Genomic DNA, 24,701 nt, shown 5'->3' with positions numbered 1-24,701 from the left:
TTTGTGAGAATAGTTAATAATGAGATCATTTTAGGAAATGATGAAGAAATCGGTATGACATTGATCCAGAAGAATCTCAACAGGCACTTGAAATAGCCGAAGCTAACTTGAGTAAAGCTGAGGGTACGAAATAGAAGAATCTCAACAGGCACTTGAAATAGCCGAAGCTAACTTGAGTAGAGCTGAGGGTACGAAATAATTGGTTGAAGCGAAGCTAGCTCACGCTCTGTAAGATTTGAACCTACGACATTTGATTTTGGAGATCCATGTTCTACCGAACTGAACTAAGAGTGCTTTCTTACGACAGGAGATAAAGCAGTAAAGAAAAGGATGATTTTCGCATGCATATAGAAAAATGAAACTAAAATGCATTAGCCACATTTTGTTGAGACTGGATGGAGTATGTCTTGTCACAAACAGTTTACAGTTGGGAGTTTGAACTAACCTCGTGTTGTGCCAAGAAAAGAGTTGTGAGCAACCACTGGAAAACCGTAGAAACTGACTGAGAATAGAAAACCCCGCGCCACCTTCTCCCTCCCGCCATCTCGCCGCACTCCCGGCCTCTCTCCGCCGTCCAAACTCCGCAGAACCCAGGCACATCTCCTCCGATCCGCTCCCAACCAACCTCCGGCGAGGCGACAACGATGGGCAAGGGCGACCACCGCGATCTGGAGTCCGTCAGCGCCTTCCCGCCGGCGGGCGCGTACATGATCGAGAGCCCGCAGCTGCAGTGGGCCTTCATCCGCAAGGTGTACGCGCTCGTGGCGATGCAGCTGCTGGCCACCGTCGCCGTCGCCGCCGCCGTCTACTTCGTGCCGGCGATCCGCCGGTTCTTCGCCGCCCGCACGCCGGCGGCCGTCGCCGCCTTCGTGGCCATCATCGTCGCCCCCATCATCCGTGAGCACCTAGCTAGCCCGATCGCCCGATATGTAAATCCATCAGTGTTCGTTCACCTTCAGTGCTTGATCGTACGTGTATTTCGGTGACCGGTTGTCACTCGTGTCTGGACACGACAGTGTTGCTGCCCATGGTGTTCCTCCGGAAGCGGCACCCCATCAACCTCGTCCTCCTCGCCCTCTTCACCGTTTCCATGAGCCTCGCCGTCGGCTTGGGCTGCCTCTCCAGGAAAGGTGACACTCGTCTCATCTAGTAGAAGTAGAACCACAAGAATTTCAGTTTCAGGCCTCCTGCATAGCATTATACCAGCCCTGAAACTCTTGCGAAATTCATTTTAAATTGCTGCATTCTAAACCTCTTCCAAGATCCTTTTGATTCATAAATCCTGAAACTCTTGGAAAAATTCTACTATGATATATACCATGTAATAATCATGCATCTATGGACATCAAATGCACTGACATGCATTCACTTTGGCAGGTATCATCATCGTCGAAGCGGCGTCCCTGACACTGGTGGTGGTCGTCGGCCTGACGCTCTACACGTTCTGGGCGGCGAGGAGGGGCCACGACTTCAGCTTCCTCGGGCCCTTCCTGGCCGCGGCGTGCCTCATCCTCATGCTCTACTGGCTCGCCCAGGTCGGGCAACCAGATCCAGACCGACCACCTCTGCTCCTCGCGTTTCTCTGAACCTCTAGTGTTCAAAACCTGCCATTGCCGTCCCTCTGAACCTGAAGCTTGTTCTGCTACCTGCAGATGCTGCTGCCGATGGGGAGTGTCGCGACGACGGTGTACGGGTGCGTCGTCGCGCTGGTGTTCTCCGGCTTCATCATCTACGACACCGACAACCTCATCAAGCGCCACGGCTACGACGAGTACGTCATGGCGGCCATCTCTTTTTACCTTGACACCGTCAACATCTTCATGGCCATCGTCACTTGCCTGAGCTCTTCGGATCCGTAGATAATTGTATGTACAAAAGTACAAAACAGAACAAAAAAAAGTGTACATTTGGGAATGGACAGTTTCATGATGAGAACAAGCAAATGTTGTTGTTGCCTATGTTCTATTCTATCAGATTGTTTCCCACAAAGTTTTGCGCCTCAGAGAGGGACTGCTGACCTCACGGTGCAAACGCTCGCCGTCGCCTTGCTCGCGTTGTCTGTCTGACTCTAAACTCTGAACTCCCAGTCTGAATCATAGCTCTGCATTTTGTGCGACAGAAATCTCACCGACTTTGTCATGTGAACTTGAACAGAATACTAATGCAATCGAGTCTTCAGATGCCACAAATCAATGCGCTGGTGGCTGTTTGATATCCCCCCCCCCCCTTGTTACTGCCAAGGAACATCTGCCGCTCTGGACAACAAGTCCTATCTGCAAGTGCCAAGGGGGTATGTGAAGACTGAATGTCATTTTTTTTTAGATAATGGATAATAAAATCCGGCCTCTACATCCGAGGATGTACCCAGCCAAGTAATACAGAGTTCGAAAAAATAAACAACAAGCCGATAGTCTTTAACATAGACAAGAGATCTAAAGCAAACGTAAAAAATGCTTCCACCCTCTATTGGTAATTTCTAAAGCAATCATCTCTAATTTCTTGCTCATCTCAACGAGGGTGTCCTTGGCCTGCTCATCACGCTGCAACTGGGCCCAGAAGCGTAGCCAATAAGCTCCCCTGAAAATAACCTGCATAATAGAATTAGATTTCATTCTTTTAAAAATTATGTCATTCCGGCATCTCCAGATAGCCCAGCATAAGGCAGCCAAACCAACCCAAATCAAGGGCTTAATTTTTTTGTGTTGATTATTAAGCCAAGTACCGAACATGTGGTCAATAGATCTAGGTTGGTCCAGGTTAGTAGCATAGAAAATAATCCTCCAAATCATTTTCGCAAAAGGACAGTCAAAAAAGAGGTGTTGTATTGTTTCATTCATGTTACAACACAAGCATTTCTCACTCCCTTTCCAGTTTTTCCTAGCAAGGTTGTCTTTTGTCAGAATGACACCCCTTTGCAGAAACCAGAGAAAGATTTTAATTTTTAGAGGTATTTTCCATTTCCAAATCCTCCTATGTCGGAAAGGTGGATTTGTATCTATAGCATCAAGATACATAGACCGGACTAAGACTGAATGTCATATTTGGAGGCTATAGCTTGGAAACTTCAAATGTCATAATCGAATGGCAATGTGCTTTCTCGCTATGTGAAGACTGAATGCTAGTTGATCTTGATCATGACCAAGGACAGACAAGGAACTAATGGAAGTGTGTAGGCGCAAGTGTGTTGATCTTGATCACTGAGAAATGGCTTGAGACTGTGACCGTTCTCAGCAAGTACTGGTAGCACACCTGGACTATGGCAATGGTAGTGGACTGACATTTTACATGACTTCAAATGTTCTGATACTCGAGAGTCGAGACTTGTGACAAAAAGTCAATCGAAACTTGAAGCTCAAGGTGAAGGTGAAAGGGGCCCCAAAGGTAAGAAAACGAACACTACAAGGACTGTGACTATCGGATTCACAGAACGAATTTTGTATGGTTGGAACAAGTGCAAAACTCTTTTAAGAACCACAAACTGTTACTGATAATAGTCGTCGGTGTACTGTGATTGTTGGACTGGAGTGACAAACTCCATTTCTGCAGTTCTGGGTGAGCTGACTACTAGATCCATACATTTCAGAGACATCATTTCATTCTGCACTCTACTATTCATTCTCTCCACTAACTGCTGCATTATCTTCCGTAAATTTCAGAGACACATATCTAAGAATGGAAAGCATTTTCTTAGCTCTGTCATTGTCAGGGTCCTAACATAGGAGCATTCTTGAATACAGAGAACACTCGAGTAAGGTGGACAGAATGATTTCACGTGGTTGTAGCAATATCTGTACTTGCATTCTATGCAGTTCCTGTAAAAACTAGGGATGCCAAGAGGAAGCCCTCTTTGAGAATGAGATGACATTCTATGCTTGAATACAGATAACACTGACTGAATGGTTTCAAATGATTGTAGCAATACCTGTACTCTTGTTATATCGCTCAATTCATGTTGCCTGTGGTTTGATCTCACTGTGACTAAGCCCGTCTAAATTTAAGAAAGTGCAAGTGCACGATAAAAAAAAAAGAGCATGCTAATTCCCTCTTGAACCGTTGCAGGGGCTGCCATTGACCTCACTCAAGTCCAATAAAGGCTGCCAAGGGACATCAGCTGAGACATCGGTTCTATATATGCTTAACGATGCCTGCAGCCAAAGCCAGGTGCAAAGAACAGCCTAATTTGTTAGTCCTAATCAAATTTCGTTTCGGTCAAAAGGGCCCCTTTTTATTTTATCGCCATCGCGTTGGGGCCTTGGGGGTGGGGTGGAGCGGACCGGGCTGGGTCAAAGGCAGGCTAGAACTTCACATCCCCTATTATTGATGACAGGATCCATATGAATTTATTTAAATTTTTATAAAGCCTTTTTTATTTTTCTATAATCTACGGAATCTTTTATTTTAAGTTTCTACATCTTGTTTCACAAGATCTGCTTTTTATTTTTTTTCGTTATTTTTGTGCGATTTCTTTGGTCCTAAAATCTCCAGGATTTTTGAGGAACTATTTAAAGTAAAAAAAATCATTACCATGCCAACCCAAAATTGCTTTTGGGCGGCTTAAGGGCCAAATCTTAAACTGGTACACAAAGTGAACGGTATTCAAGTTAAGGTAAAAAATGAGAGACAGAAGAGTTGACGGACCAAACGTCGATTTATTCCTTAAGAGTAAAACATAGTTCATCGTGGGAATAAGCAAATGACCTGCTGCATGCTTCGCATAGAAATATTCACACATATACAGAACACATCGTCTTCTCTTCCTACATAGTACATGGCAGTACTGTTCAGACAGACGCTGAGAACGTCACAAACTCACAATACTGGAAATCGTATGGGACAATCCAAATACTGCACAACCTGCCACAATTATCTCTTGCAACAGTGTTTGAGCCATGCTCGATGATGAGACACATTTAGAGCCTGCTCGAAACATGAAAGCAAACCAAACTATTAAGATATGCATAGCAGCACGGTACATGTCTTGACCTTTGTCATGCTAGTACTTTACACCATCAGGGAGAACATGCAATGCATTTGCGAAACCTGGGTCACATTCTAAAGTTATCCTATTTGATTTTGTATCCTGCAAATCAACGTTCGGGGTCAAGGAAAAGAAAAGGACTGAAGAGCTGGCAACCCAGATTGTGTGAAAATTCCAGGCACATTTCTCCCATGGTTCATGGTTCATCAGGGACTTTATCCAATATTCGGAACTTGGCAGCTGATTCAAAAAACAGATTTCAGACATGAACCTATCCTCAGTATCCACTCTCACCTTACATTTATGGTGCAGAGACCCTGTGTATGTTCATTGAGCAGAAAGGTAATTAACCTAGAAATGTATTGCAATACCCCAAGTGTAAAGGTGAAACAACCAAAGGATGATGTACCAATCGTGTATACTCATCAAGTACCAACATGATTAGTAAGCAACTCGACAGCTTCCAACTATGTGAGACAACTGAAAGGGGCCTCCCTTAAGCAAACGACTGCCTGAATGTATTGAAGGAAAACAATCTATCAGGCAACAAAGAGTTGGTTGCTCCAAAATTTATAAAATGGGCGGCCAGCAAAATGTATGCACCATGTTTGTCGACACCGAACAGCCTCTTGACGAACAGCCCTTTTCTTATCATCAAGAGCCTTGATTGCTGCTTGTAGAACCTGCATGAATGTATCACTCTGTTATGAGTTTTTTTTCCAAGATAACTTGGCTTCTCATGTAACAACACTCAGCTTCTATATTAGGATACCCGCGATCCCTTATAACTTCCTGCTGAATTCTGCCCTGAACTAAACAATACGAACTCATCATGAGATACACTGCGTCTCATTTATCCCTCGCGCTTAAAGTGAACGGTGGTAGCATGAGGCCTGATCATCTTCTCAATTAGAGTTTATGAACACTACCATGATATGGTTTCAAGACTTGGGCAACCTTATAGTTACTCTATGGCCATATTACAAATATTTTACCAATGAAAGATATAGATAAATAGAAAACTAACCTTTAGCCGCATAGGGAAGACTTTTGAGTGAGGAAAAGTAGAAAAGGCTACTAAACATTGTAAAGCTGTCTCCCGAACAACCTAAGGGAAAAGGTTGTGGAATATATTAGATAACAAAATATAATAAAAGGACAATTAGCACAAATGGATAAATACAAGCAATACTAACTTACCATCATATGAGGATAGGAAACAAGTTGGGTAAGAACACTGATGGTGATGTGGATATTGTCCAGAATGCACTCTTTGCCTGGTTAGGAAAAAAAATGAAGTTAGTAACTTGATCAAATACATCGCGTTAGATCAGTATCAAAATGAACATTAACTGGATCTAAATTTGCAGAAAAAAATAACAAAATGGGCCATTCAAAGGACCACATAAAAGAATACACAGAAATTATACATCTGGATGGCAGGACTAATTCTGTTAATACCTATATATTAGAAACGTGGTAAGAATTTAAAGATAAAGCAATATAAATGTTGGTGTATATTGAGCCCAATGTTTTCAAATCGCGCGACTAATCGCGATTAATCGCGACCTTATCGGTCCAGCGTGCTCGACTAGGCTCCACGACTCGATCAGGCACCCTGATCGACCGGTCGACCGACTAATCGGCGACTAGAAGCGATTAATCGTCCGACTAGGCGTGATCTCGACTAGGTTTGTGTAGTTGGTTTGCTTGTGGGCTGGACTGGAGAGTGAGAGGCCCAAGACCACTTGGTTAGAAACAAAACTGGAGGGGCACGGCCGCGTCTAGGGTTGTCGGCAGCCACTCGTCTCGACAGGGGGGCGGCTCCCGCGACCTCCCGCTGCTCGCCAACGGGGAGCTCCACCCCGCGCTGCCGTTCCCTCACCTTCTAGCTCAGATCAGCCGGACAATCCAATGCGCCTCGCTCTGCTCTCGCCACTCATCCAATTCCCTAGCACAAAGCCTCAAAGCTCAGCGCGTATTAATTGATTTTCTTGAGCACAGGTTGCTGTCGGCCGTCGAACCCTCCTCTCCAGGCCGCTGTCCGACCCCTCATCTCCTGGCCTTCGCGACCTCCTTCCCTCCTTTCCCTCCGGCGAGCTCCCTTCTTCCCTCTGTTCTCTCCGGTGAACTACCCCGACTGGCGACCTCCTTCTGCCGGCGCGCGAGCGTGAGCACGGGTGACTGGTCCGGCGAGCTCCAGATAAGCAAGGAGCAATAAGAGATAGAGATAGAAAAAAATCCTAGTAAGTTTTCAGAAATTGTCTCCTTCCTTTCCTTTGTCCTTCTTTGTTGAAGCTAATGAATATTATATATATATATATATATATATATGGATCCTAAATGTCTTGGACGAGTAGGGTCGATCAGACCCGACTAGTCGACCCTAGTCGACGACTAATCACGATTAGTCGTCTGGTCCACCCATTGTTCGATCAGACGATTTAAAAACATTGATTGAGCCCATGTATAGAGGCCCATCTAGGGGCCCATGCCCATGTATAGGAACTATATATCCCACCTTTCTAGGGTTTGGAGGAATACACTGATTATTTCCCTCCTACATGGTATCAGACTAGCCTCCCTCCTCTCTCTCGAGCAGCCGCCGCCGCCGCCATGGCTGGCCGGCCGCCGGCGCCACCTCCCCTCTCCTTCTCTCCACTCTCCTCTGTTGCAGGCGACGCACCTTCCTCTACTGCCGGCGGCGCCCTTTCCTCTGCTCCGCGCGCCTGGCATCACGGCGCTGGATCCGCGGCCTCTCTGCTCCGATCCGCTGCCGCCGCCGCTCCTGCGTGCTCCTGGCGTGCGGGGGGGGGGGGGGGGGGGGGGCGCAGCAGGCGCAGGGGTCCCGGACCCTACTGCCGCGCGCACGGGCGCTGCAGGCGTGGGGGGTGCGGCCGGGGCCCCTGCCGCCGCCGTCCTCGTCGCCCTGGCTCCCCTACCCGCGGCGCGGCGGACGCTGCTCTAGGCGCCGCCGCACCTGCTGGCTGCTGCCCTGCCGCCGCCGCGGCGCCCCTGCCTGGCCTTGGCGCGTGGCCGCCCTCCGCGCTGGCTGCCGGCGCCGCTTCTTCCCAAGGTGCTACTGCCTCCACTGCCGCCGGATCTGGTGGTGGTCCGGCCCCCTCCGAAGCCCTTCCGGCCGGATTGGCCCTCCACGGCGCCGCTCCGGGTGCGGCCGGCGCCTGGCCCTCGCGGCGCGCCCCTGCCTCCTCTGTTGTGGGGGGTGCGGCAACGGGTGCGGTCGGCGCCTAGCCCCCGCTGCCGTTCCACGCCTCCTCTAGGGCCGGTGTGCCGCAGCCGCCGCCTCTCGCGGCCCCCGGCGCCGCTCCTGCTCCCGCGAATGAGCGCGCGCAGGAGATGCTGCGGGACCTCGAGGCCAAGCTCGTCCAGGCCGCGCGGGCGCACGCCGCGCAGGCCGTCGCGCCCGCCGTGCACGCCGCACAAGCCGCGCGGGCCGCCGCCTCCCTCGCCGCTGCGCACGCCGGGCAGGTCGTCGCGCCCAGGGACCTCGCGCGGGCTGCTGCCTCCCTCGCCGAGCAAGCTGCCGCCCCCGGCGCGTGGCTGCCCTAGGGCTCCGCCGCCGCCCCGGCTGCCGGAACCGCCTTCCCCGGGGCCCCTGGCGCCGCCCGTGCTGCCAAACTTCCCCTGCACACGCCTGCTGTGCCGCCCCTGCCCAGCGCCTGCGACGGCCGCGCTGGCCATGGCGCCCACGCCAGTGTGGCCTGCGTTCGGTATGCTGCCCGTGATCGCGCCGTTCTGGACTCCGCCCGCTCAACCCAGCCAGCAGCCGACCTGGCCGGGAGCGGGGGTGGGACCAGGCCACGCTGGCGCAGTCCTTCAGCGCCATGGGGCTGACGCCGCCGGTCAACACTGAGTGGATCGCCGACTCGGGTGCCTCCTTCCACACCACCCCAGATGCCGGCATCCTCTCTTCTGTCAGGCCCCCACACCCCACTTGTCCATCTTCCATCATGGTTGGTGATGGGTCTTGCCTTCCTGTCACCGCCGTGGGTTCTGCTCCAGATTCTTTTCGTCTTCCCAATGTCCTTGTTGCTCCTTAGATGGTTCATAACCTTCTTTCCATTCGTCGGTTTACAGCTGACAATTCTTGTTCCATCGAATTTGACTCTTCTGGCCTCACTGTAAAGGATTCGGCTTCCCGGCGTCTGCTCCTCCGGTGTGACAGCACGGGGCCCCTTTACACCCTTCGCCTTCCGTCTTCCGCTGCACCACTTTCGCCTTCTTCTTCGTCTGCCGCTTTTGCCGCGACGCCGTCTTCCACCACATGGCACCGCCGTCTTGGTCACTCTGGCCGCGACGTTCTGACTCAGCTCAGTCGTAGTACCGATGTTCCTTGTACTAGAGCTCCTGCTGAGCACCTCTGCCATGCGTGCCAGCTTGGTCGCCATGTTCGACTTCTTTTTTCTTCTTCACATGCGACGCATGCCTTTGATCATGTTCACTGCGACCTGTGAACATCTCCTGTACTCAGCATGTCTGGCTACAAGTACTATCTGGTCGTGGTCGATGATTTCTCACACTACTCTTGGACTTTTCCTTTGTGCGCCAAGTCTGAGACCATCCCCACCCTCCTCCACTTCTTTGCCTGGGTGTCCACTCAGTTCGGCCTCACCGTTAAGGCCGTCCAGTGTGACAACGGGCGTGAGTTCGATAACTCTACCTCTCATTCCTTCTTCCTCTCTCGGGGTGTTCAGCTGTGTATGTCTTGTCCGTATACCTCTCCTCAGAACGGCAAGGCTGAGCGGATGATTCGCACGACGAACGACGCCGTGCGCACCCTTCTGATCCAGGCCTCTCTGCCCCCGCGCTTCTGGGCTGAGAGCCTCCACACCGCCACCTACTTGCTCAACCGCCTTCCGTCCACAGCTTCTCCTGCTCCCACTCCACACCACGCTCTCTTCGGTACCCCTCCTCGCTACGACCACCTTCGGGTCTTCGGGTGTGCGTGTTACCCTAACACCTCCTCCACTGCTCCTCACAAGCTGGCGTCCCGCTCGACTCGTTGTGTGTTCCTTGATTACTCCCCTGACCACAAGGGGTACCGATGGTTTGACCTCACCTCTCGTCGCGTTCTGATCTCCCGACACGTCGTGTTTGACGAGTCGGCTTTCCCCTACTCCACCTCCTCCACACCTTTTCCTGACCCCGAGTTGGAGTCCCTGTTTCCGACTGACCCGGTGGTTCAGCCACCGTTACCTGTTTGTCCTTTCCTTGCAGATTTTCCCGGTACACCGGCACTGCTTCCGGTGATCCCTGCTGCGCCAAGCACGGCCCCTGTGCCTGCTGTCGCGCCACGCGCGGCCCCTGGACCTTCGGTCGTGCCGTGCGCGGACCCGGTGTCTCCTGCTGCGCCACGCACGGCCCCGGTGCCTCCCCCTGTACCTGCGCGGTACGCTCAGCTGGTGCAGGTGTACCAGCGTCGTTCGGCGCCGCCGCGGTACGCTCAGCCGGTGCAGGTGTACCGGCGTTGTTCGGCGCCGACATCGGCGCCGCCTCCGGCTCCGAAGGCTCCTGCAGTGCCTACACTGGAGTCGTTGCTGCCGCCACCTACACCGGAGCCGTCGCCGCCGCCGCCGCCGCCGCCAACTCGCTCTCGAGTCGAGCCGCCGGTGTACCACCCGCCAGTCATCCATCGGGATCCTCGGCATGTCCATCCCATGGTGACTCGGCAGATGGTGTCTCAGGCCGCGACTCTCCGCCACCGAGGGGGAGCCGCGGGTCTCTCCGGTACCCTCCTCTGTCCGCGACGCCTTGGCAGATCCTCACTGGCATCGCGCGATGGAAGATGAGTACGCGGCTCTTCTTGCCAACCAGACGTGGGACCTCGTGCCACGTCCGTCTGCTTGCAATGTGGTCACAGGCAAGTGGATCTGGACGCACAAGCGACGGGCTGACGACACACTGGAGCGCTACAAGGCTCGCTGGGTTCTCCGGGGTTTCACCCAGCGGCCTGGAGTGGACTATGATGAGGTCTGTCTTCATATGCATGATCCCCGGGAGTCTCACCTTGCAGCACTGAAGCATCTCCTCCGCTACGTCCGTGTCACTGTTGGCTTCGGCTTAGTTCTTCACCGCTCTCCCACCTCTGAGCTGGTGGTCTACACCGACGCTGACTGGGTTGGCTGCCCGGACACTCGCCGCTCCACTTCCGGCTACACCGTCTTTTTGGGCGGCAACCTGGTCTCCTGGTCGTCCAAACGGCAGCCGGTTGTCTCCCGCTCCAGTGACGAGGCAGAGTACCGTGCTGTCGCTAACGGCGTGGTGGAGGCGTCCTGGCTACGGCAGCTCTTGGCGGAGTTTCACAGCCCGCTCGACAAGAGCACGCTCATCTACTGCGACAACGCCAGCGCCATGTATCTCTCCACCAACCCCGTCCAATATCAGCGGACGAAGCACGTGGAGATCGACTTGCACTTCGTGCGTGACAGGGTCGCCATAGGCGATGTTCGGATTCTGCATGTTCCGACCACCTTCCAGTTTGCCGACATCTTCACCAAGGAACTACCCTCCTCGACCTTCTCGGAGTTTCGCTCCAGCCTCAACGTAGCCGGTGGCTAGTTGTGGCTGCGGGGGGGGGGGGGTATTTGCCCTTTGTACTTTCTTCTTGTCCAGTCTTGAACACCGCTGCGCCGGTGGTTCAGACTGCGGGGGGTGTTGGCTTTCTTGTTGTCCAGTCTTGAACACCGCTGCGCCGATAGTTCAGACTGCGAGGGGGTGTTGGTGTATATTGAGCCCATATATAGAGGCCCATGTATAGGAACTATATATCCCACCCTTCTAGGGTTCGGAGGAATACACTGATTATTTCTCTCCTACAATAAATGATCTCACCCTTTTCATCCATTAACATTCCAGACAGGACAAGTAGCAAATTGTACACCAAATCCTTGTCCTGAATATCCACACTCAATTTAGCTAAGCTTTCAACTATCACAAGTAAAATCTGCAAGATGGTAAGCCAATTAGTAAGCTCTGACCCAGTACAGACTGCACTTGCTAAATGTAATTACATGGGTATGTGCATCATAATAAAATAGTTGTAACCTGATGAGCTTCAGTTATAACAGCGGGTACTGGAGCATTCGAAATGATATGCCCAAAAGCTCGGTACAGTGCCAACCTGCAATTGGTGGCAATTTTTTTCTATCACTCTAAGAGATATAATTGAACAAGGTGAAAAATGATCCACAAACAGTTGCTAAATTCATAAGTAAAAAATAAAATATATGGCCATCACCATGCAATAGCAACCAACATAATTAAATACATTTCTTTTAACATGACGAGACAGCTCATAAGGAGAAGCAAAAAATTTCAAATTATGCAAACAGATGTCCAAATATGCATAGCATAATAAATTTCTCAAGTCGTGCATCCATTTCAAGTTGTCAACACCAACTTTTTATTAAAATAACACATCAGTATTGGAAATGGTGCCACTGTGTCACTTCTTTCCCTAACATGTCTAATGCAGAGATATGAATTCCCACCTACAGCACGAAAGAATCCAAACCCTTTGGCATTTTACAAAGAATAAAACAAAACAAACCACAACTGTATGCAAGAAAGCTCAATCCCAAAACAAAAGAGCTTATGGTTTTCCAACTGAAATACCAGCATAAGAAAACATATAAAGGGGAATAGCAATGGTGCACTGGAGCAGAATAATTTTGAGAAGCATGTGACTGGAAAAAGCATGTAGTAAACTAGTAATCATTAAAAGATTTGCAGGAACAAAATATTAGGGATGTCGAATACTTACTTTGTTGTCATTGAAGTTGCTTCCTTGATTTTAGAGAGGAAGATCGGTGTCATTGTTGAGAAGAAACGCTGCTTATATAATGGCTTTATTCTTGCATGAAATTTTTTATTTAGGCAGACTTCTGAATCACTCATCATTACATTGAACGCATCAGCTGCGGATGTTGCAATAGAAGTATCTGATGAATCACTGCCACGAGATTCTTCCTCGCGAGCTGGACTACTAGCCAAAGTTTCGCCTGAGCATAGACACTTAAGCAGAAACATTGAAATGTCCTTCATCTTCTCGTCTCCTCTCATAAGTAATCCTTTGCCGATCCAGGCTAAGCCAGACAAGATATCAATCTTTGAAGGTATGTTTCCAGAGGACATGTATAAGAAATTAGCATCATTTGAAGTGTCAACAGAAGAGTGGGATATCTTTAAGTAGCTGGTGGCTAATACAGTTGAGAAACACCTCTCAAGAATATTATCAAGTATTTTATCCAGTTGATTCTCATGTGAAAACTCTGGATTGTGTAGATGCTTATTGAAAATAGAAGCTAATCCATAAGCAGCTGGCAGTTTCCCATTCAGCAGAAAGACTGTCAAGAGGTTGATCATCACTATCATATCTGGGACAGGTGTTTGAAGCCGAAGGCCAACTATAACTGATGAAAGCATGCCGATCAGAGCAGTTTCTTGAACAGAATGTGAAGGAACTAACTCGTCTACAGCCAAAAGACACTGTGTCGTTGATTTCGGTGGGAGTGGGAGCACTGATGATACCATGCTATATGCTTTCTGCACAATCAGTGTTTGTTGCTCCTCTGTACAGACTCCAACTAAAAGCTTCATTCCTGTCATCAGTGAGTCAAGGAGGCCCTGAGAGATATAGAGAGAAATTATAGTTCAATCAATACTAAATACTTTATTTTTACAAGATGTACCATCAAAGCACCAGGTACTGTAAAAGCAACTTAATTAACTGAAATGCTAAATTTGATAGAGCTTCACCTGTGAACTGATTCTATCTAACATAGATAAGTCCTTTATCTCATCCAAGAGATGCATTGCGAAGCTCAAAGCAAGTTCATTGATACCACCAGAAGTAAACAGCCTGCCATAAAGGAGATTATTACCGAAAGAGAATGGATCGCTAATCAACATTTATCATGCCAAAAAAACTAACTCCAGTCATATTTATATGACATTTCAGATAGCTTGGTAGAAATTAAGGTAGAGAGGTCCTTTACTCTTTGATCCCTAGTAACTAACTAGCTAATCAAAGGTGAACAAAGGGACTTCAGAGAGGATGCATGCATCGGTTTTTTCTTTGTTTCTCGCACAAGGATACCTGTGTATCTTTGTATTAAAAGGAGAAACAAAGGGTTATCGAGCATCGCCTAAGAAGAGTGACAAGTGTGACCCAAAACCAATTTGGGTTCATGCCTGGAAGGTCAACCATGGAGGCGATTTTCTTAATACGACAATTGATGGAGAGATATAGGGAACAGAAGAAGGAATTGCACATGGTCTTCATTGACTTTGAGAAGGCATATGACAAAGTACCGAGAAATATCATGTGGTGGGCCTTGGAGAAGCACAAAGTCCCAACTAAGTACATTACCCTCATTAAGGATATGTACAAGGATGCGACGATGTTTGTCGGGACATGTGATGGCAACACCACTGACTTTCCTATTAACAGGGGCCTACACCAGGGGTCAACATTGAGCCCTTATTTATTTGCTTTAGTGATGGATGAGGTCACAAGGGATATACAAGGTGAGATCCCTTGGTGTATGCTCTTTGCTGATGATGTGGTGCTAGTTGACGAGAGTAGGGCAGGGGTTAATAGGAAGTTAGAGCTGTGGAGACGCACGTTAGAGTCGAAAGGGTTCAGACTTAGTAGGACCAAGACCGAGTACATAATGTGCGATTTCAGCGCGACTAGGCATGAGGGGGGAGACGTTAGTCTAGATGGACAAGTTGTGGTCCAGAAGGATACTTTTCGGTATTTAGGATCGGTGCTACAAAAGGATGGCGACATTGATGAAGATGTTAGGCATAGAATTTCAGCTGGCTGGTTGAAATGGCGGCAAGCTTCTGGCATCCTTTGTGACAAGAGGGTGCCACAAAAGCTAAAAGGCAAATTCTATAGGACATCAATTCGTCCGGCGATGCTATACGGTGCTGAATGTTGGCCTATAAAAAGACGACATGTCCAGCAACTGAGTGTAGCAGAGATGCGGATGTTGCGGTGGTTTTGCGGGCACACAAGGAGGGATAGAGTCCGGAACGAAGTTATTCGGGATAGGGTCGGAGTGGCACCAATTGAGGAGAAACTTACCCAGCATCGGCTGAGATGGTTTGGACATGTCCAACGAAGGTCTCCTGAGGCGCCGGTGCGTAATGGGGTTCTTGAGGGGGTCGACAATGTAAAGAGGGATAGAGGTAGACCTAAACTGACGTGGGATGAGTCGGTTAAGAGAGACCTTAAGGATTGGAATATCTCTAAAGAGATAGCTTTGGATAGGAGCGTTTGGAGACTAGCTATCAATGTGCCTGAACCTTGAACTTATTTCTTTCGGGTTTCATCTCTAGCCTACCCCAACTTGCTTGGGAAAAAAGGCTATGTTGTTGTTGTTGTCGTCGTCTCGCACAAGGATACCTGTGTATCTTTGTATTAAAAGGAGAAACAAAGGGTCTTACAGAAAGTATAAAAATTGTCATACCAAGGAAGGACCCGACTAGAGTAGCACTCAAATAAATGGGCTACATATTCAGCACATTCCATTCTTCCCTTAGCCTGCATCATAAATAAAATCTGTGTTCAGTTGCTTACAAAAATGAAAGTTGCATGAAACAAAAAGACAGCAGGGGAAGCAGTCCTCAGACCTTAGAAATACTAGTGATGACAGCTCCTTCAAGTGATCTAGCAACCAGTAACATATAGTTCAACCCAACCGTTCCAACTTCATAACTTGCTTCAAGTCTTAGGCTGAGAGGCATCGAGCCATCATAAGATTGAAGCAAAGAAATAATCTTGTCAACTACTGTTCTGCAGTAAATCACTTCCTTTTGAGAAGCATTGAACTTGACGATAGATGAACCAATGCTAGTCAATGCTTTCAATGACAATCTCCATAAATCTACATTTTCAAACTTGCTTGTAATCACCGAGGTAAGCATAGCCAGAATATCCTCAAAAGCATTTGCCATTAAAGGTGAGCATTGTTCCGGGAATGTTGCTAGTGTTAGCAAGCCCTTCACTGCAAACCATTTATAAGTAACCAAATTAGAATACAACAACAACAACATAGCCTTTTTTTCCCAAGCAAATTGGGGTAGGCTAGAGATGAAACCCGAAAGAAATAAGTTCAAGGTTCAGGCACATTGATAGCTAGTCTCCAAGCGCTCCTATCCAAAGCTATCTCTTTAGAGATATTCTAATCCTTAAGGTCTCTCTTAACCGACTCATCCCACGTCAGTTTAGGTCTACCTCTACCCCTCTTTACATTATCGACCCGCTCAAGAACCCCATTACGCACCGGCGCCTCAGGAGGCCTTCGTTGGACATGTCCAAACCATCTCAGCCGATGCTGGGTAAGTTTCTCCTCAATTGGTGCCACTCCGACCCTATCCCGAATAACTTCGTTCCGGACTCTATCCCTCCTTGTGTGCCCGCAAAACCACCGCAACATCCGCATCTCTGCTACACTCAGTTGTTGGACATGTCGCCTTTTTGTAGGCCAACATTCAACACCGTATAGCGTCGCCGGACGAATTGCTGTCCTATAGAATTTGCCTTTTAGCTTTTGTGGCACCCTCTTGTCACAAAGGATGCCAGAAGCTTGCCGCCATTTCAACCAGCCAGCTGAAATTCTATGCCTAACATCTTCATCAATGTCGTCATCCTTTTGTAGCACCGATCCTAAATACCGAAAAGTATCCTTCTGAACCACCACTTGTCCATCTAGACTAACGTCTCCCCCCTCATGCCTAGTCGCGCTGAAATCGCACATCATGTACTCGGTCTTGGTCCTACTAAGTCTGAACCCTTTCGACTCTAACGTGCGTCTCCACAGCTCTAACTTCCTATTAACTCCTGCCCTACTCTCGTCAACTAACACCACATCATCAGCAAAGAGCATACACCAAGTGATCTCACCTTGTATATCCCTTGTGACCTCATCCATCACTAAAGCAAATAAATAAGGGCTCAATGCTGACCCCTGGTGTAGGCCTATGTTAATAGGAAAGTCAGTGGTGTTACCATCACATGTCCGGACAAACGTCGTCGCATCCTTGTACATATCCTTAATGAGGGTAATGTACTTAGTTGGGACTTTGTGCTTCTCCAAGGCCCACCACATGACATTTCTCGGTACTTTGTCATATGCCTTCTCAAGGTCAATGAAGACCATGTGCAAGTCCTTCTTCTGTTCCATATATCTCTCCATCAATTGTCGTATTAAGAAAATCGCCTCCATGATTGACCTTCCAGGCATGAACCCAAATTGGTTTTGGGTCACACTTGTCACTCTTCTTAGGCGATGCTCGATAACCCTCTCCCAAAGCTTCATCGTATGGCTCATCAGCTTAATTAGAATAGAGAACTTAATTATCAGTGGCAATAAGTACAACACTGAGCAAAATAGGTAAAGTGGAAAAGCACAGAATGTTTGACATCATGTGTATTTAGTGTTTGTGGATTTGTTGGCAATATTAAGTATATGCATGGATCAACATAATTTTGGGGAAATGTGATGATGCCAAACCGGAGCACATGTCACAAAATGCGGCATGTAGTAAATGCACAATCAAGACATTAACATACCAGCACACGCAACATATTCTTGTCTGAACATTGACTGCTCAGATTGAGAATCTAAAGTTAAAAATGATCCAAGGAGATGGATTAGCTGATCCAACTTTTTCTCTAAGATAAGCCACCAGGACTCCTTTGCTAATTTAATAGAAGAACACTCTGCATAAGATACCAAAGCCACTTCTCTACAGGATGTAAGCATTTGAACACATAAATAGAGTGCTCCATAGTTGATAGCAGCAGAAGATGATCCATTACACTGAGATTCATAGTCAGTTGAGGTTCCCAAAATATCCACCAAGTGTGTAAGATGCTCTTGAAGAACTCTAGTACAGAAATATGTAGATGATTCAGCAAGAATAGAAATGACACTTCCAAGTGCATGTACTTGGGCCAAATCTTCCAATGAACTCAATAAGGACTTTTCTGCACTTGATATAGAATGGATCTTATTCACAATGTCCTCATCCAACAAGATCAAATTGATGAAAAGATCCTTATCTGGAGAATCAATATACGTAATAGCAGTCTTCAAACAATTCAGAGCCTCTGAGACCATTTGATTCTTATTCTTCTCTGCATCTTTTGGAGACCCTGATGTTAATAGAAGTTGCTCTGGAGAAAGGCTAAAAATCACTTCTTTCAACTTAAGCCACACAGCCGATGCATGTCTAACCATTCTATCAGCTCCATAGAAGCGAATGCAATTGTCCAGATATTTCAATGATTCAAGCTGTAAAGAAAATTAGAGAGAAGTTTTGAGCAGAATTTTCACAATGGTAAATTGCTGAAGGGGCAACGCAGTAAGTTAAGCTGCTTACCTTTGCTAACGGAAGAGAGGAAGAAAGCTTATCAAGAAGCAAAGGGATGGCAAATGGCTCAAAATAGGGGGTGGAACAAAAGGCATGCTGGAAGGATTTTAAACATATTGTTAGCCAAGAAAATTCTAGGCATTCCTTACCTACAAAGATAGCAAGCAGATCTAGTACCAAAGGAGTTTAGTAATGCTAAGGTATATCCTTTGATAAAAGCTGGAAATCTTTTTGAAATCATAAATCAGGTAAAAAATTGTATTCATACCATCAATGCTCTGGAAAGGTCATCCCTTGTAGCATTTAAATCATCACCCGCTCCCTGCATAAATACATGACACATATAATCATTATCCCACTTTGGAAAAGAGAAGATCAAGAACTATTGAGCAACAGAATAATAGAGCAAAGAAAATGGTGTGAACATCAAACTGGTTAATTAACATACATGTGTGAAGTAGACAGGAAAATACTTGCTCAGAATCTCAAAAAATTCGCTTGCAAATTGTGCCTCCAAACCAGACGGATCTGGAAATAGCTTCATGACAACTTCGACTACATGAAAAGCAAGCTTCAAACATTCTGGGTCCTTTTCTTCATCAATTGCTTCACAGATCCAGTACAGCTTCTCACCGTCCTACAGATATAAATTAAACTTGTGACTATATTAAACCATCTCTGCATAAATTTTAAACTTTTAAAGAGTGGGAATCATGAACGTAACTAACAAAGTAACAGTGAAACAGAAACTAAACCTCCATGTTCAGAGGCTCAGATGTAAGTTGAACAGTCTTCTCCCAAGTAATTAGCACTTCCAAAAAAAAATTTATAATGACTGGCCTAGTTGCCATTCCCCCATTACCAGAGCACACTTCACAAGGACCCCTAATCCCCTATCAACTCTCCCATCTCAGTTTACTTTGCTAACTTGTTAATTCTGCGCAATAGGTATTGTCAAATTTAAACCAAAAAAACTATATTTCATTCAAGAAACATAATCATACTGATATCCATGATTTGGAAAAAATAAAAATCCCAGCATTGAGAACATAAGGGCTAGATGTGCTTGCTATTAAAGGAAAATAGAAATATAAAGATATAGTCATAACATTAAAAGAAAACAGTTTGCTCTGTTTCTTCTAGACTAGCCAGTATATGAACTAAAAAAGAGAGAGATCAGGTCTTGTGGAATATAGCATAGACTAAATCATGTAGTGGGATTGTAAAGAAAAGAAAAATTCACCCCTAAAACATCTAATTATCTAACAGAAAAGAACAGAGAAGTAGCATAGAGAGAGAAATATTACTCTAACAGCTAGAAACCTGTCAGACAGATAGAATTGATAAATATATTTTTCTAGTAAGGATAGAAACTATGTTTTGACATTATGATAGTGATCTGTTCAAATATTCACCACACCATTGTTTTGACGGCTTCAGGGTATCGATCCAGTATGCAGCTCAGAATTTGGAAGCACAGCTGGAGGCAAATGTGAGGATGGAAAAAATATCAGTATATCATATTAAGCTCTAAACTTATGTAAGCATCTTTCTACTGAAGAATCAAATCAACCTTGCGGTCTGCAGCTGCAAGTGACTGCACTGGGACATTCTGTGAGAAAGACTCGACAAGTCTTTTGACATCTGCAATCACGATACAACCAACACCTTGTTTTCTTTGCAATAGTGCCAGGCAACCAACTAGTGCTCCCCGTATTGCTTGCCAATCTGACTGATATGGAAAAACAGAAAAAGGTACAGCAATATTTAGCAGCATGCTAGGTAAAATAATGCCATAATGGTGCAGCTGGGTTTATTGCATCCCACTGAGATGCAAAACCTTGCTTGTGTAAATAATAAATTTATTGTCAGTTTCACCATCGACACTTAACAATGCAAGAGAAACCACAATTTTCAAAGCACTGAACTATAACTTTGACAATTTGCTATACACAGCCTACCTTGGGGACTAAATGAAGTGTCAGGTTTCAGACAGTGATGATTGTAGTCAAGGATTGATAACATTAAAAAAATGATTATTGTAATTTTTCATTAGAATGTAAAGGCATGGTAAACATTTCTAGCCTGCCATAACTTGCTTGGAACAAAGAAGCTTTGTTGATGAGGCAAGATAAGCATTCCAGATAAAGGAAAATATTTTGTTCTATTCAAAAATAAGGCCTTTTACCATCATCCATATTACAACAAAAAATCACTTATCACATTCACCTTGTTTGCAACTGTTGGTGGATTTCACCTCTAGCAACCCCACCTTACTTAGGATAAAGAGGCTTTATTGTTATGTTATATTACAAGATGCCTTGGCCTAATAAGAATTTGAATAAGTTTAAGCCATTAGCTTCCTTATTTTGGTTTCCTTATCACCCAAGTATCGATCTCACTCCATCTTTGCAACAAGAAAGTTGCATGAACAGAAGATAATATTTACTAAATTAAAATCAGGTGGACATAAAAATATATGAAACTCTTCTTCAAGCAATTGTGATCATACACAAAGCATACTTCAATAGAACCCTGATTCCGAGTTCTTTCTTTCCACCCGCTTAATATTTAAAGTTCTAGGACAGTATTTTGAGAGGAAATAGTAATGATCCACAGCCAAAGTGTCAAACTTACCAATCTTGATATAAAGAAATCTGACAAAGTTGTGATGGTACTGACATCTAACCATTTAACTGAAATTCGAGACAGTATTTCCCCCAGAAGCAGTATCCCTGTAAAATAAAAACTTAAAAGTAAATAACCAGCAATATGCATATGCCAGTAGAATGTTAATGATATTCAGTTCAAATCTATCAGGAACAGATGCTCGTGAAAGAGAAGTTTGGCAGGTTGTGCTGAACAGATAATTAAAGAGTGAATTCTTTTTTTTCAAAATTGTAATTATTATTAACCCAATAAAGTAGCACACCCTTGTTGCTAAATTCAGTTTCTTCTGGTAATCAGAGCATGAGTATGCATGCCCCCATGTGCTTTGTGTTGTTAAACAGAGAGCATTTGTCTAAATAGATACATGTGCAGCAACCTTGACAAAAAAAAAAGTAGAGTAAAATGTACCGTCGGACCTCGAACTTGGCTTGTAGTGCTATCCAGGTCCCTAAACTTCCAAAATGCACAATTAAACCCTTAAACTTGCTAATCGTATCACGTGATATCCAAATTACTGTTGCTTAAGCTAAACCGAAAGTTGTATAATTTGTTCAAGTCATACAAAAGATCTGCATAAAAAAGTATGAAAAAAACATATGACAAAGTTTTTAAAAATTAGGAAATAAAAAGATAAATTTTGGAGGAAATGTCAGAAAAAAAACTAGGACATAGAGTTTTGAAATAAAATTTTGGAGAAAATTTCGAAAATATAAGAGTTGAGTGCAAAAATTCAAAAATAAAATTTGGGCCCACATGTAAGCTCCACACCAGCAAAAATACTTTCGCTTTATAACTTTAAAATGGTTATTAGGACTTACGTGACACAATTAGCAAGTTTGAGGATCTGAATATGCAATTTGAAAGTTTAGGGACCTAGATGACAGTATGAGCCAAGTTTGAGAACCGGAAGTGCATTTTACTCAAAAAAGAAATTTGACTTATCCATCTTATAGAAAGATTAACAGTAGGAGTGATTCTAGCACCTTAAAGTTGCATTGTTTGGTTGTTTCTCGAGAAAGCATGACAAATATAATGTGGAAGATGACCACAACAGAGCAAAGAGATAAAAGAACCTCTTGATCTCACAATGTGGTCTGTCGTCGTCAAATACATCTCCATCTTGGACACCTGAACAAAATCACCAACGAGAAACACTGCAAAGTCAACCTTGTTCCCCCAGCCATGGTGGAGCACACTACAAGATGATACTATCTTGGAGACTGGCATACCAAATCGAAGAGGGTCAGCCTGTCCTTGTTCACCATGGCCGCAAGCGCATCCACACTGGCAGACTGTTGGACAGCCATATTATTACAACATTAGGATCCACGCAAAATCAGTTACTAGTGTCTAGTCTGATAAAAGGTGCCATTGTTTCATTGTTGCCACAGCATTAGTGTCCACATGAAAGTAGTATGAAACTTGATACCAGTCAAATAAAAGGCATCATTTTTGCAGATGAAGCCAGCAAACATTAATATTCAACCCAGACATTATCTAAGTAGCGGTATCATAACAACTGCAGCAGGATTACAAAGAATCTGAGACTGAAATTTTTCTGCCAAAATGCTCACATAATAGCCAAAATAACCTCGGATTGCAGCTGCCACAACCGAATTGCTGTGAACGCAAAGCTGACGGAAGCCAAGCTGCAAGCTCAGAGAATCCAATTGTGCAGAGAAGGGTAGTCAAGGGGGGTGGAGGGGGAGACCGTACGTGTTGGGCGGCGGGCCGGGAGACGTCGACGTAGGCCTCTACGTGGGGAACCCACTCCCCGGGGGGGACCCTCGCCATCGCCGCCGCCGGGGCTTAGCTCCCCACCACCACCAGGGTTTATCTGGGGTTCTGCCGCTCTGGTGCGGCGTGAAAAGGGAGGGCCTTGGAGGACTGGAGAAGAGGCCTTCTGCGGGTGAGCTTGAGGCGGAGTAGGAGGAGGGTCACTGGCAGAGGCGGCGCCGGCAACGGGAGTACGCCGCCGGCGCGAGTGAGACGGAGGCTGGTTGGTTTGGGTAGGGCTGAAAAAAAAAAAAAAAAAAAAAGCTCGTTAAGCTGGCTCGGTGGCTCGTTTCAAAATTGCTCCGATTATGTTCATTTTTTTTTAAAATAAAGATTAGTTGATTTGGAACAAAAGTCAATTTTGGCAGGCTCGGCTCGACTCGTTATGCTCGATTTGAAGTTGCATATCAAACAACACGGGAGACTATAATAAATACGAATATATTAATTTCGAAGAAAGCTTGAAAAAAATCGAGGCTCGGCTCGATTCCACCCCTAGTTCTGGGTTTTCCCCCCACCCTACAAGGCTGGCACGGGCGTACTCCTGGGATTTCCGTTCCTACCCCTCGGTGGGATGTCGTGATGTGATGTTTAAAAAGGAAAAATTGGGATTTAAGATGAATGTTAATCTTGCGCGATGAGCTGCGATAAACAAAAATCTTAGTAATAAGTATGATTAATTAGCCTGTTTAGACGCCCTTGCATGATGAAGGAATTTTTGCTACAATTTCTATTTAGACTATTTAAGTTTTCCTGTCTCAATCATGAGATTTCATATAACTATATCATGTGAAATGATTCGGAATATACTTAGGCCTGTAGACTGATATGTTTTGGATTGGCTGTGGCTGGTGGTTGGTGCTGATTTGTTATGAGCAATGTTTTAAATAGCGGGCTATGGTAAATAGCGACGTATTTTTTCCCGAAGCTAAAAGACTATAGCGGAGGCTATAGCGGGCTATGGCAAATAGCGATTTACTACTAAACCATGAAAAATACAAATAATAGATGCACAAAAATATAGTAATTAGTAAATTCCATAAACATAAATATGTTTGTAGGGCTACGGGGACATTACTTAAGTTGACAATACAATAAAATTCATACAATCAATATTCAGTTGTCTAAAAGACCAAAACAGTAGCACTGAGCTAAGTATGCGGCTATAGCGGTGCTAAAGCTACGCAGCACAGCTATAGCGCAATTTAGCGTCCATAGCTGTCATAGCGGCATAAATACAAATAGCGTAGCGAGGACTCTCTAAAAAGGCTATAGCTCCGCTATAGCGAGGCTATAGCCTGCTATATAAAACCATGGTTATGAGAGAACAGTACTGCTGACTGGCTGGTAACTGGTGGCTGATGCTGATTTAGTATGAGAGAATAATACTGCTGGTTGGTTGGCTAACAAGCCAAGCGAACAGAGTGAGTATACTAAATCATACTTTGTGAGGATCTATTAAGCGAGCCTTTTTATCTTAAAAAAAATATTTTCTTTCCATTATTTGATAATACAAAATATATTTAACTACTTCCTACATATAAAAATAATAACTAAACTTTGTATACTACATTCACACGTGGTAGTTCTACTACTTTTAGGCTTTGGGTTTCCCTCTGTAATCTCACAAAATATATTTGAATTGTTCATTCATTTCTAATCTTTTTTTTCCTACTAAAGTAATCAAACTATACCTACTGATACAAAAAAAAATTCCTAAGGAAAAATTTTATGTACCTCTATACTAAAATGCTTGAGATTGGCGCGCTCTCAGACTCTAAACTACTATGCCGTTTTACTGTAATTTTTAGATTTAATTCAATACATTGATACGATGTTGTTTCAAACATAATAGTGAATAATACTTTTC

The 24,701-nt window shown here is 45.5% G+C and overlaps 2 protein-coding genes across 3 annotated transcripts; one reads left to right on the top strand and one right to left on the bottom strand.

Moving 5' to 3' along the window:
* The first annotated feature begins 112 nt into the window (after positions 1 to 112).
* Positions 113 to 1,958, top strand: LOC120658691 (protein LIFEGUARD 2-like). The gene is made up of 4 exons (XM_039936930.1): positions 113 to 897; positions 1,017 to 1,130; positions 1,378 to 1,535; positions 1,653 to 1,958. The coding sequence occupies exons 1-4, from the start codon at positions 645 to 647 to the stop codon at positions 1,857 to 1,859; spliced, it is 732 nt and encodes a 243-aa protein (XP_039792864.1). The 5' UTR covers positions 113 to 644; the 3' UTR covers positions 1,860 to 1,958.
* A 2,736-nt stretch (positions 1,959 to 4,694) lies between these two features.
* On the bottom strand, positions 4,695 to 23,066 carry LOC120659478 (MMS19 nucleotide excision repair protein homolog). Of its 2 annotated transcripts, XM_039937636.1 has the most exons (21): positions 22,772 to 23,066; positions 22,285 to 22,347; positions 22,129 to 22,183; positions 21,023 to 21,120; positions 19,959 to 20,117; positions 19,806 to 19,865; positions 18,834 to 19,022; positions 18,654 to 18,707; positions 18,395 to 18,481; positions 17,583 to 18,306; positions 15,641 to 16,014; positions 15,478 to 15,551; positions 13,757 to 13,859; positions 12,762 to 13,624; positions 12,044 to 12,119; positions 11,831 to 11,942; positions 6,179 to 6,255; positions 6,006 to 6,086; positions 5,582 to 5,661; positions 5,388 to 5,490; positions 4,695 to 5,295 (listed from the first exon to the last, which is right to left on the bottom strand). In XM_039937636.1, the coding sequence occupies exons 1-20, from the start codon at positions 22,847 to 22,849 to the stop codon at positions 5,475 to 5,477; spliced, it is 3,423 nt and encodes a 1,140-aa protein (XP_039793570.1). In that variant the 5' UTR covers positions 22,850 to 23,066; the 3' UTR covers positions 4,695 to 5,295; positions 5,388 to 5,474. The 2 variants fall into 2 exon arrangements, with proteins under 2 accessions (XP_039793570.1, XP_039793571.1); XM_039937637.1 differs by lacking the exons at positions 19,806 to 19,865; positions 19,959 to 20,117; positions 21,023 to 21,120; ... (1 more) ...; positions 22,285 to 22,347; positions 22,772 to 23,066 and adding an exon at positions 19,141 to 19,377.
* Positions 23,067 to 24,701: the final 1,635 nt, after the last annotated feature.

Source organism: Panicum virgatum, chromosome 2N, assembly GCF_016808335.1.
Source record: "Panicum virgatum strain AP13 chromosome 2N, P.virgatum_v5, whole genome shotgun sequence".
Taxonomy (NCBI): Eukaryota; Viridiplantae; Streptophyta; class Magnoliopsida; order Poales; family Poaceae; genus Panicum; species Panicum virgatum.
This window is presented reverse-complemented; position numbering and strand designations above follow the sequence as displayed.